Raw genomic sequence first — 13704 nt, 5'->3', positions numbered from 1 at the left:
AGTTTAGCGATAGTTATAATGTATAACTAGTTTTGGAGCCCGTGCAAATCACGGGATCGTTAATAATTGATTGTGTTTAAGTGTTTAATTTGATAACTTATATGGAGTAGTCCTCTCTCTCAATCATTTGTTTAATCTATAAAATATAATTAAAAGGCTAACCTAAAATGACAAATAAACGCCACATAGACAGAGTCACGTAGGATCCAAAAAGCCACCTAGATTAAAATTTAATGTGACGTGGCATATTTAAATGTAATGTTGCATATTTTTAATATGACATGCGAATTCATGTGACATGAATTATAATCAAAAGGGTAATTTGATAACTTATACCTAATATAATACCATTTTTCAAAACTTATACCTAAGATAACTTTTTTTTAAAACTTATACCTAAAATCCAACTTTTTTCTAAACTCAATACCAAATCTCAAAAAACGACATAAATTGACCATTTTACCCTTGTTAATTAAACCTTACCACCCTTTCCTCACCATTAAACCCATAACCATCATCACAATACTTCCTCCCCCACCGGCACCACCATGGGTGTCAGCACTGCCGCCCCACTGTTATCTTCCCGTCGACGCCCCCCCTTTGTACCACCGTCAGCCCGTCATACGCCGAAAACCCCAAATCCCTAACCCTAATTTAACCTCTTATTATGCTACTTCTCCTCATTCTCTCACCATAAATCAATCTACCACCATTCTTAAGTCTTTTAGTCTTTAGTCTTAAGCCACGTTTACTTAGAAATGGAATTTTCAAAGTTGATTTTTTAATTATTTTTTTGCAATGAAATTCAAAATTGGCAGATTTGTTTAGTGTATTATTCAAAATTGGGTGTTCACCATGGGGGGAGGCGCTGGAAATGGGTTAAGGTTGTGGGGATGTGCGTATTCGACGCAACGGGAATGGAGTTAGAGGGGGTTGCCGGCGGAAGGACAATGATAAGGCGTCGATGGTGGCTCTGGTGGTGGTGGTGGTGCCAGTAGGGAAGGATCCATTTTGTGGTGTTGGTTATGGCGGATTTGGGTGTTAATGGGTCAAGGTGATGGAGAAAGGGTGGGTGAACTATTTTAATAAGGGTAAAATGGTTATTTCATGTATTTTTTTGAGATTTGGTATTAATTTTAGAAAAAAATAGGATTTTAGGTATAAGTTTTAAAAAAAAGTTATCTTAGGTATAAGTTTTAAAAAATGGTATCATAGTAGTTATAAGTTATCAATTTACCCTAATCAAAACAATACTATTATACTTCATACGAAATATTAGCCTTTCCTAATTCATGAGTAAATAAAATATAAACAAATCATTCAAAAAAATTATTTATCCAAAAAATATTGTGAGTTACAGAATAGTATATTTGATGGAAAACAAAAGAAATGATTTAAAGGTCTGGAAGAATTTAAATTGGAACAATGAATTGGAGAATAAGAATCGGTTTCTATCTAATTACTAATTATGCATAGCATTTATTATGCATATTATAACACTATGATAAGATCAAATTGACATATGTGCATCGTACTCTAACAGTTTGGCTAGCAGTTTGATTTGTAACCTGTTTGACGAAATAAAAATAGAACATAAGTGTTACAAAGGAGACTAAAGTGTAGGAAAGAGTGAAGGACAATAATGTAACAACATGTCAACAACTTATTAAAGAATTTTGCTACCATTCGATATTTCAAATACACCATTATAGAAAAAAAGAAAAACCGACAAAAGTGAAAGTCATTGAAACAAAGTAAAAATCTATAAAGAAGATCCATAGCCACATCCTACTATAATATTAATACAAACACAAAAAAAAAACTAATAAAATTCTAATTAATTCAAAATATAATAAAAATATAAAGTGAAACAATTAATTTAGTTTTCTATGCATACTGTGCCTACCATACCAATTTTTTGAATAAAATTGAAAATTCATTCTCCTGCAATATTAATATAAACACAAAAAATAACTAATAATATTCTTACTAATTCAAAATATAATAAAAACAAAAAGCGAAATAATTAATTTAGTTCTTTAGCTATACATTACCTACCAATTTTTTGAATAAAGTTGGAAATTCATTCTCCTGCAATATTAATACAAACACAAAAAACAATAACAAATTAATACAATACATAATAAGAATAATAAAAACGAAAAAATTAATTTACTTTTCTATGTATAATTTAGGTGCTATTTTTTTTTAATAATATTGAAAATTAGGGTGAATATAATAGTTATATATATGGAAAATTCTATTACTAATTCTCTCAAATTTTATGAATGAAAGGAAAATAAAAAAATATGGTACATAACTACTGAGTATATATATTAATGATGAAAGGAAAGTTAAAAGGTCATTTCATTAAATAAAGGAAATAATGGTTAAATAAATATGGTAAATAAATAACAGAATTTATAACAAAATTTATGAGAGGAGATCAATAGTGTACAATATTTTTTCTTTCTTTTTTGTGTTTAATTTATACCTTAATTTTGAATAAAGTTGGAAATTCATTCCCGTGCAATATTAATACAAACACAAAAAATAATAACAAATTAATACAAAACATAAGAACATTAAAAAACGAAACAATTAATTTACTTTTCTATGTTTACTTTAGGTGCTATTTTTTGAATTAAATTGAAAATTAGGGTAAATATAATAGTTATATTTATATATGAAAAATTCTATTACTAATTCTCTCAAATTTTATGAATGAAAGGAAAATAAAAAATATGGTACATAACTATTGAGTATATATAGTAATGATGAAAGGAAAGTTAAAAGGTCAGTTGATTAAATAAAGGAAATAATGGCTAAATAAATAAGGTAAATAAATACAAAAATTATGAGAGGAGATCAATAGTTTACCATATTTTTTTCTTTATTTTTTGTGTTTATACCTTAATTTTTTTAACTTACATTTTTTAACTTTCTTAAATTGGTAATTGATGTCACTTTTTTTTTGTCATGTCACATTAAAAGTTATCACATCACAATTAAACTTGCCATGTCACATTTTTTAGATTAGTCTTTTAATAAGATTTTATAGATTTTTTTGAATAAAATTGAAAATTAGGGTGAATATAATAGTTATATATATGAAAAATTCTATTACTAATTCTCTCAATTTTATGAATGAAAGGAAAATAAAAAATATGGTACATAATTACTGAGTATATATAGTAATGATGAAAGGAAAGTTAAAAGGTTATTTCATTAAATAAAAGAAATAATGGTTAAATAAATTGATATGCGTGGAGTGTGTGCGTGGCAATTGGAAGAGTGTGCGTGGCTTTTTTCTAAGCCAATGTGGCATTCGTAATGCACGCATGGTTTTTTCTTCACCTACGTGCTTTGTCTACATGGCCTTTTAAGGTTACCCGTTTTATAGATTACTGACTTCCGATTTTTGCAGGCAGATAACGATGGAGGTAATATGTAGAAGTCGAACGACCGACCCTCTGAACAACATTAAAAAGCTGTTAAAGAAGCATAGAGCTGAACTGAAACCGCCCAAAGTAAAATCCCTTCAGAAGTCATCCTTAGTTGCGGATGACATACCACCAAAACCCGAGCATAAGAAGCGTAAAATTGAAGTTTCTTCTGAATGTTCACTAAGAAAGAAGCCCAAGTTGGACCATTGCCAGGGTATTCTTACCAAACTTATGAAGCAAAAATGGAGTGTGCCTTTCCTTCATCCAGTGGATCCAGATGCGGTCGGGGACTATTTTCGAGTGGTTAAGCATCCCATGGACTTTGCAACCATCAAGCGGAAATTACAACAGAATAAGTACCTCGATGATGATGAGTTTGCAGCTGATGTGAGACTGATATTCTCTAACGTTACACTTTATCACCCTTCTGATAATTGGGTGCACTTGTATGCTATGAAACTAAGTCGAGTGTTTGACATCCTTTGGCTACCCGTAAAGCCAAAACTGGTTAAAGAGCCAATCCTCGAGCAAAACAGCCGTGACGGAAGTACATGCATTGTTGAAGCAGCAATGAAATCGGAAGAGTATCAAGTAACAAAGCAGCGGGAACAGGAGAGAGCCGATGCCCGCGCTTCTCTGGAACAGGTAAATACATATTGACTACTTCACAAGTTACTCTCAGTACATAAAACTTTATTTGTTGGTTGGTAATGAATGCTTAACAACCTTATATCTAAACTCGGTTGCTTGTCTATGACAGATGGAACGATCAATTACACTTGATGATAATTTGGGCGCCATGAGAACTTGAGGCGTTGATGAGGAGCAGCAATAGTAATGGGTCTCATGGTTTTTGGATTCAATCGAAATCAGGCAGAGCGAAAAACCCACTGGAGCGATTGGGTCTGTTCATCAAGCCAGAGTACCGATTGGGCTATGAAGAAGATGACGATCTGTTTATCCAAGACATCGTTTTGGAAGATGGGGAGATGCTTGATTGAGATTTGAGACGGAGACATGCTTGTTATGTAACTCGATTGCAACTCGTATTAAGCTGTTGTACATAGTTTTGGTCATATTTGTACATTTATGATCTGGTTTAATCTCTACTAATTGGTGAAGTAGAAGGATAAATGCATGTAATGATGTCTGTTTCATGAAATGAAAATATTGCAGTTTTGTTCTATGTTCTTAAAAATTGTACAATATCATTTAGCTTAACTCGCAATGTGATTAAGTTGCGCTATTCTTGATTTGAGTTCAAAATCACCATAACCCCCGCTGACCCGGACTTCATAGCTTTGAAAAGCAGGTAACAAACTGGGTAACAGTGGCAAAAACCACTTGAAAATCCCCCTTACTATAAACCTCTCTGGATACCACCGAGAACAAGGCTCAACACAAACCGCATGCAATGTACCATTCGTCCTACAAGACCCATGGATAAGGGGACAGGACACCAGATGTATAATAGACGAGATTATGGGGGCTCTTTGGTATACTGAGGAAGTATGTCACAGCCAAGGAGATGAATCTCCGAGACTCTTCATTAGGTTTTGTTGTAGGTATTTCTCCGAAACTTCATCAATCAAGACAAACAAAGATGGATGTCTTCCTCTGGCCATCGTTGCTCGTCTATCGAAGAGTGTAAAAGATGTTTTTGAAGTCCAAGTCTGTGGCCTGACTGCCGTCGTATGCCACAAACACATTATTGCCAACCGATGCATTTACCTTGTTGTTTTAGATTATGTTATTAGTAGTATTTTCGTGTTTTATGCCGTTGTTTATAGGTATGGTTTAGTGAGCCGTACCACCACGATGTAAAACACTTTCTTTACCGTTGTCAAAAAAAAAAAAAAAATCCTTTGGAGATTTGCAAACAATGTATACTGTGGCCAAATAATTCATCATATTTAGTGACTACGCTTGCTTCTATACTAGTAACGTATGTTTTGAAACATATTTAACATTTCCGCCAAATAATTTACTCGTATCAAATTTTGAGGTAAATTTAGCACCAACCTTTTTTTTAAGTCAATACCAATATAGTTTGGTCAACCGCATTTAATTCAAGATATTGGTAATTTCATGGAATGGACGTGACGACCCAAAAAATAACTCTAATTCCGGTATTCTTAGCAACTTTAAAATGGGTTAACAAGTCACTCATCTGCAACTTATTGTACAATTTAGATCTACTAAACGAGATGACCCGTAAACAACTCTAATTCCGACATTCCGTTCCGAATCCTTCCCGCCAATAAACAACATACATACGAAGAGACTAGGAGGGAAACACAATCCCCCCGATTCCCCACCCAGAAAACCCATTCTTCTTCCCCAATTTTTACAATCAATAAACCCAGAAAACAAAATCAAAATCAATGGGGATTCAAGGTTTATTACCGCAATTAAAATCGATAATGTCACCAATACACGTCAAAGATTTAAAAGGATGTTGTGTTGCTGTTGATACTTATTCTTGGTTACATAAAGGTGCTTTATCTTGTAGTACTCAACTTTGTAAAGGAATCCCAACTTCTAGGTATATTTTCAACATTTTTTCTGGAATTTATTTTGATTAAAGTTTAGATTTTGGGTATTAAGTTTGATTCTGTTGATACCCTTTTGAGAATTAAATCTGATTAATGAAATGGGTTAGGCATTTGGTTAATTGATTAGGTATTTGATTAGTTGTTTGTGCTAATTTGGTGGCAGGATTGATTGTGAATTATTTGATGTTTTTGTTGATGATTTGTTGTTACTGATTGATTAGAGGTGTAATGTTGTGCTGAAATGGTTTAATTTTTGGCGGGGTTTTGGAATTTGGAGGTTGTTATTGTTACTTTTATCGGGTTCTATAGCCGATTTCTGGTGTTATTCTTATGTCATTGTAAAATGTGCGGTGGTATCAGGTATATGAGTATGTCATCTGTGATGAAAAATATCAATTTTTGGTGTTTTGAATCAGTACAAGTTGAATAGATGGCTGCTTTAATTGGGTTAATGTAAGGCCGCCATACACAAAGCATTTGTGTTTTTGTAGAATGTAGTTCTGGTAATAATCGGTTTTGGACCTTTGTTTGCCTTTTGGTGTAAAGGAAGCGACAAGGGCATTTTTTATATTGACGGGATTTGAACTTAAGGTATGGTATGACCCCTCACGATTTTGCTAGCTAAATTTGTTGTGCGTCTATCCACTGGTTTATAACTTGCATGAAGGTGGGAGGGGAGGGGAGTCTGGGGAGAGGATGAAAGACGGAGAAACCACAGCAGTATTTTGTTTATGGGCAGCAGGGGGGAAGTCCTGTGTCTGTATTATTCTATTATGTGTTGCAGATGTTGTAAATTTCTTCATTAGCTGAGATTTTTGGAGCTTCCAGCTGAAAGTAGCGAGTCCTGATGTGGAGATGCAGTAGGCATAACAACTTTGGAGCTCCTTAGATATTTCTTTTGGCAACATGATCTTTGTTTTCCCACATTTTGAGATGGTCCTCCTTGGACAAATTCGTATGTTAGACTTAGATTTTCTTTGTGCTTCAACTAGATGGTAGATTATTAAGATACTGTTCTTAATTGTTGATAATCCTTTTTTAGTCCGAGTTGGCTGTTTGGGCTCTTCGTGGTACCAATCAGTAATTGTATGGCCTTCACCAATTTGTTGCTATGGCTAAGGAGGTCAGTCAGATAAGGAGGTTATCCAAGATAGCTTGTCTTTCGAGCACAGGAAGTCTGGCATTTCTTCATGCATATATGATTTGATGAGGGGATAGACTACAAAACATTGTTTTTGCTTTGTTGAATTGATCTTCGTTTGCTGATCAAGTTATTTCTTCAACTTAAATTGCAGAAGTGTGATAATGACAGTCCTAGCACTAGTCTTGAATCTTGATATGTTTTCAGTATGGATTTATCACATAGTTAAGCTGGAATTTAATGTATCATAAGCTTGTGGCGGAAACCTAAATTATTATCTTCGCTTTGCTATTTGTTTATGTAATAATTCCTGTGTTTGTTAGACTGTATAATATACTAGTGGAGGCACCCTGCTTGACCACAGTAATGTAAAATATATATACTAGTGGAGGCAACCTGCTTGACCATAATTACACACTCTTCTCGAAATATATTTTTTTTGTAACTTGTTCGAATGCATGCGCTTGCTGCTATGAAAAGTAAGATGGGGATGTGTGATAGAATTATGTGCAATACTTCGTATTATGGTAGGAACTAGGAAACACAGAACTCTTAAAATTTCAGTAGAATTATTATTACTTAAAGCTGTAGCATTGTTTCTTTCTGATTCAACTTATTCATTGTCCTAATGTTTTTTCGTTGTCTCAGGCACATCGACTATTGTATGCACAGAGTAAATTTATTGCGTCATTATGGTGTAAAGCCTATCCTTATCTTTGATGGAGGTTTTCTACCGATGAAAACTGAGCAGGAGAATAAGCGTGCAAGGTTTGCTATTCACTTGAACTTAGCTTCCGCCCTTCCTGTATAGTTGCTTCAATTACGTTACCTTGTGTCATTAACTTTTTGTAGTTTTCTTGTGTCTTGACTTTACTGGTGATGTACTAGCTGCCTAAGCTGACCTTATTGTGGAAAATGATTCTTCAGTCCCCTCCTGCATAGTTACAAGGTGCTTTATTTCTCCTAAAAATCGGCAGTTGAGAAAAATGTTTTTCAACTGTACAGCTTCGAGAGCATCCTAATTTTTGCATTATAACACCGTTGTTCAAAATATTTTTTTAGTAAACAATATTTGTCTAATGATATCTTTGGTAAATGAGATTTGTGTGACATTTCCCTTCTTTTTTTTCCAAGCAGAATGCAGATGAGATTTGAGCCTTGTATAGAATTGTCTTTTCTTTTACTGTGGTCATTATTAAGTGGTCCAATGTCATTTTCAAAATTTGGTTAATATACATACAAATCCCGTTTCATGCTCTGTAAAAGTGCCTTGTATAGTTATAATTTTTCGAGAAAGTAATTGATGTGCGACAGTTTGCTTTGTGGTCATGCCTTATACTTTGTGCATACTTTGGTTATGTGCTGAAGTGATCTTTTTGCTTTTTAGATACGGAGTAGTTGCTAAGTTGTTTCATGTAAATTTTTTACGCAGGTCTAGGAAGGAGAATCTTGAACGTGCTATGCAACACGAGTCTAGTGGAAATTCTTCTGCTGCATATGAATGTTACCAAAAGGCTGTTGATATTTCGCCAGCAATTGCATTTGAATTGATACAGGTCCGTCAAGGTCTTTTCTTTTCTTGTGGAATGCTGATTGATGGTAGACAATTCTTCTAGTAAACTAATGTGTTCCTGAAAATATTCAAAGCTTCAGTGGCCTTACTGACTAACTAAATATGGTTAACCTTTTATCTCTGAATACTTTTCGCTGAATATGCACTCTTACACTCATTAGGTATTGAAGCGTGAAGGCATTTCATACATAGTGGCTCCTTATGAAGCAGATGCACAAATGGCCTTCTTGGCAACTACTAGGCAGGTTGATGCTGTAATTACGGAAGACTCAGATCTCATTGCATTTGGTTGCCCAAGGGTAAGTTCAAGTATGTGTATCTTATATCGTAGTTCATCGTAATAAGGACGATAATTACAAGGCATGCAGATATTCAGGGCAATAGATCAAGTGGTAAATAAAAATAATACTAAAAGATTAGGCATTTTTGTATAACCTCATGTACCCGTACTCAACATTGACACTTTGACATGGGCATGACACTTTGACACTTCATTTTCAGACAAAAACATGCGGCTTTTTCAGAAAATAGCAGAGTCAGAGACTTGGGCACTACCTTTATGCTGTGTCAAATACATCTAACCTTCCTGCGGTTTCTCAGATGTCATTTCGACAAATCTAATATTACTCTTATCTTGTTATGTTGACTGCAGATTATTTACAAGATGGACAAATACGGACAAGGTGTTGAGTTTCAATTTCAGAAGTTAGAACACAACAGGGATCTGAGTTTCGTTGGATTTTCTAATGACATGTTACTAGAAATGTGTATATTGAGTGGCTGTGACTATTTACCGTCACTACCTGGCATGGGGCTAAAAAGAGCTCATGCTCTGATAAGCAAGTACAAAACATATCAAAAGGTAAAGACGACATGGATTTTCATCGCAGTTAGCCAAACCTAATCAATTTAGGATTTTGTTGATGATGATAATGTCCGTCTGTCAGGTAATCAAACACTTGAAATATAGTTCTATGATAGTTCCTCCGCTTTATGAAGAATCTTTCAAGAAAGCGGTGTGGACTTTCCGGCATCAGAGGGTCTATGATACAAATAAAGAGGACATTGTGCATCTCTCAAATATCTCAGAGGCCATTGAAGGGGACTCGGATTTCTTAGGACCATATCCTTTTCACTTTGCTAATTCATACTGTCATGCATCTTGTTGCAGAGATTACATCAGATTTTCCTTAACTAGATCTTACATTACTGCCGCGTCATATAGCTAAAGCAATAGCCGAAGGGGAACTTGATCCAATCAGTAAAATGCCATTTCAGGTACGTTTTCGTTCAACTAGGGATTGTAGAGTTTATGGATACGGTTAAAATATCGAGGAAGAGGGTGTATCAACTATCAAGTACACTTTTTAAGGAAACCTAAAAAAAATTATGCAAAACTTTCTAGTGAAATGTGTAAGTAACATAGGTTAGTTCAAGTCCTTAAAAAATGTTGTTGGATTTGTCCTTCCACTGCAGGGCAAAGAAAATTCAACTGATGATTTGTCTTACCAAGTTAAGGACTTTAGGCCCGAGAGCAACAGCAAGAAGCTCGATCTGCCTGTCCAGAAAAATGTTCTGACAAATTACTTCTGTATCCTTGCCTAAATAAATATAATGATTTTTGAAGAACCTTTTCAGCCCAATCTTTGCGTCTTGTTACTGTTGTACAGCCATTTCCTTGTAATTTCATGTTTTATTTGGACCTATTCCCGTGAGTTTTAGGCGATATTTGGTGACTGGAGTGGTATGAGCTATACTAAATGTTGCTCCATTTAGTCCTCCTTAACTGAAAAAAGGTTTTGCTTCTCTGGAAGCAAAGAGAAAGTTCAGTGCCCCTCGATCGTCACCTACAAATTCGGACTTGGCAAATGGATCCTCACCAACTATGCCAAAGCAAGTTCACCAAGACTCGCTTGATCCCAGAACAAATGGTTTGTCCGGATTTTCGTCTGATGAAGTGTATCAAAGTGATGTGAAATCTTCTCAGGACTCTGTAAGTTCATAGAGAAAGTTTTTCTATTAATTGACGGGAAGTTCAGCAAAATTTGTGCATGCTATGATGCAAACTCATTTGGATCATGCCTTGATGCACTACAGATGGAAGTTGAGCTTTCTGGGAAAAAGATTGAAGATTCACATTCCCGATTGGAGGGTTTGTTTCTTACAATCTTTGAAATGTAGTTTAAGTTGCATGATTATTCATGACTCAAAAGAATGCAAATCTATGTACTAATGAAGTATTATGTTCACAGGAAGTTGGAGCCGGAGTGCTTTGGAGCAATCATGTCGTTCAATTCCGAAACCATGTAGTGTGTTACGTAATGGGGTTAATGATGATCTCAGAAATTCTTTTCTACAACAGAGTACAGTAGACGAAAATGGCCCTACCTGTAAAAGGGAGAGCGCCACTTTGAAGAGTTCTTATTTTCTGGAAAAACCTGATGACAACGATCTATCAAGTAGAAGTAAGAAGGTTGTCGTTAGAAGTTCTTACTTTAAGCATAAACAGAGAAGAACATTAGAGACTGATGAAAACAACCGGAGTTCATTCAAAGAAAACTCTTCTGGTGCTGCCGAAAATGAGAAGATAATGCCAGAGACTGATTTAGTAAGGAATGACTTTAATGATGACAGAATTACGAAAAGAAAAGCCTTTCCTAATCAAATTTACATAGAGGTTGGCATCATTTTCTTTGTTCCGTCTCTGCTGTATAAGTACCATATTTCTGTTTTTGTAATCATTTCCGTACTCTAATATTGCAGGAACGTGCAGAAAACAAGCTTGCTCGGACAGAGAGATTTCAAGAAGCAACTAGTATGTTTCTGTTTGCCTCTCAACTTTCTGATAAACTAAGTTGTGCTGCTATCTTGCCACATTGGTGTTAATATCGATGACTAAACACCTACTGACTTCGCTCAACGAACTTCTGTACATCCACACTAAAATGCCCTCGACTTTTATATGAAGGACCTCATTTTCAAGCTGATCGTAAGATAGTGTTATTGAAGTATTCTCTGATAAACCAACAATATTTTTCTGCTTTTAAAAGGGATCGATATGCAATATCGTCATACTGCGTGTAATGTTCCTCATTTTCTAATTTGATGTGGATGATTAGACACTTCACTTTTGTCGTGTCTCCGTTGTTGACTCGTACTACGAAATAGGATCTTATCTTGTACTTGTAGAATAACGTATATAAGCGAGAGGAAAAAAATAGTGAGTGTATTAGACACTTCACTGCAGATAATGACCATTGTTCAACTTAAGCCCATGTAATCTCCGTTGCACGTCACATAGTAAACATTTGCAGCTTCTCATTTAGACACCACTGCTTGTCACATTGTATCGGAGATTAGACCCACCAAGCAAGGCCTTACATGTTCAAAGTTTGATTTTAGCATACAAAGAAAAAGGGTAGCGATTTCTTATGTGACAGATGTTGAAATCAAACTGAACTGCATGCCTTGTAGGTAGCTTAAACTGAACGTTTACCAGATTTCTCTACCAAGTTATTGATTAATGTCATTGTGATGGGCTAAGCAATTTATCGTGAAAGAACATGATAAACTGTTCTCTGAATGAAATTTATGGAAGATTTTAGTTCAGCTTTACAGTTTTAAGGTGTAATGGTCTGTTAAAGGAGTTGATATTTTGATATTTGATAAGGAGTTGATTTTAGTTCAGCTTGACAGTTCTTGTCGGCATTTGAACTTCTCGACTTTTTCGCTTTGTTACTTTCTCTGAAGGATTGATTTTTTGAAGTGATGAATTTCTCATTTCAATCCTTAATCTAATTCTTTTATGTTGTTTATTGGTCTAGGAACTGATAATTCAACTGATAGTGATAAGCTGACAGAAGTGAAGCCAGAAGAAGAAAAATTCGGGTGTAAAATTTCCCATTTGAGACAATACTCTGATATATCGGAGAAGTCCATGGATAAATTTGTGTCTGTTATTTCATCGTTTAGATTTGCATCATCCGGTTCTCGTGCCAGTGGACTTCGACCCCCATTAAAAGACGTTAAAAACGTATGTCCTCTAAGGTAATAACTCTCCAACTTCAGGTATCTTCACTTGAGAAATCAATCTGTCAATGAGTCTTTTATGAGACAGTCTCGCATGTTTTCATTTGATCTGCTGCAATGCAAATTTTTCACAGATCAGTGGCTCCTGCTGATATAGCCAACTTTTCCTATATGCCGAATACTAGCAAGGTCGCTAGAGCACCAGGGAAGAGACGATAAGAACTCGACTTCATTTGCAGAAAGAACTGTCATTTCGGCTCTCATCACCTCCTGTTTTTCAGAGGTAAATACATACACAAGCTTTTTACCGTAAGTCGTATCTATCGACCTGGAACTTACCGAGCTGCCATTGTTTTTACTGCATGCCTGACAGTTGATTCATTCCTGGACATAACTGTACTTTTTGGTGTACTTCACTTGTTCACATCATTGATGCAAACTCTTGAGATGATTGTAATCGTTTTTGTTGACGATGAAAAACACTTGTATCGGACGAATATTGAACAGTCCACATTCTTATTTAATAAATTTTTGCCCAATTGTCAAAAAAAAAAATGTTATTTTTTCACACATCAACATTTTCCCTACTTTTTCAATAACAAAATTTCTTTTTTCGTCGGCTCGATAACATAATGTCACAAGATGAGACAAGGCCATACTCCTTACTCCATAGCAATCATCAACACCCATCCGCAAAGATAATACAAGTTGATTTTTATTACGGAATATCAACTAAATTACTTGATAATGATCTGAACCTGACACATGAACCGAGGACCCGAGCATGACCCGAATTGGCCCAAACGAGTTTGACCTGACTAAATGTTTATTGTTGCAAACTGACCATTATCCCTAAATTACTTGATAATGATCTAAACCCGAAATGACTCACCCCGATCTAATTGGAATGCTTGAAAGTTGCAAACCCGATTGTAACTCGACCCGATTAATCCATTTGTC

The 13704-nt window shown here is 35.1% G+C and overlaps 2 protein-coding genes across 3 annotated transcripts; both read left to right on the top strand.

Annotated features, from left to right (window-relative positions):
* The first annotated feature begins 3437 nt into the window (after nt 1-3437).
* On the top strand, nt 3438-4513 carry LOC141594531 (transcription factor GTE1-like). Its single transcript, XM_074414542.1, has 2 exons — nt 3438-4091; nt 4207-4513. Exons 1-2 carry the CDS (start codon nt 3438-3440, stop codon nt 4255-4257), a joined length of 705 nt encoding a protein of 234 aa, XP_074270643.1. The 3' UTR covers nt 4258-4513.
* Nucleotides 4514-5745: 1232 nt separating this feature from the next.
* On the top strand, nt 5746-13299 carry LOC141596200 (exonuclease 1). Of its 2 annotated transcripts, XR_012522407.1 has the most exons (15): nt 5746-5991; nt 7791-7910; nt 8575-8698; nt 8877-9014; nt 9368-9577; nt 9663-9840; nt 9923-9993; nt 10192-10306; nt 10512-10708; nt 10813-10867; nt 10968-11392; nt 11479-11530; nt 12540-12762; nt 12879-13027; nt 13118-13299. XR_012522407.1 is itself a non-coding variant. In XM_074416302.1 (14 exons), exons 1-14 carry the CDS (start codon nt 5831-5833, stop codon nt 12961-12963), a joined length of 2154 nt encoding a protein of 717 aa, XP_074272403.1. In that variant the 5' UTR covers nt 5746-5830; the 3' UTR covers nt 12964-13299. The 2 variants fall into 2 exon arrangements, 1 of the variants encoding a protein (XP_074272403.1); XM_074416302.1 differs by having other exon boundaries at nt 12879-13299.
* The last annotated feature ends 405 nt before the right edge of the window (nt 13300-13704 follow it).

Source organism: Silene latifolia, chromosome 8 (assembly GCF_048544455.1).
Source record: "Silene latifolia isolate original U9 population chromosome 8, ASM4854445v1, whole genome shotgun sequence".
In the NCBI taxonomy this organism is placed as follows: domain Eukaryota; kingdom Viridiplantae; phylum Streptophyta; class Magnoliopsida; order Caryophyllales; family Caryophyllaceae; genus Silene; species Silene latifolia.
Note: the sequence above shows the minus strand (reverse complement) of the source record. Positions and strands in the feature narration are given on the sequence as shown.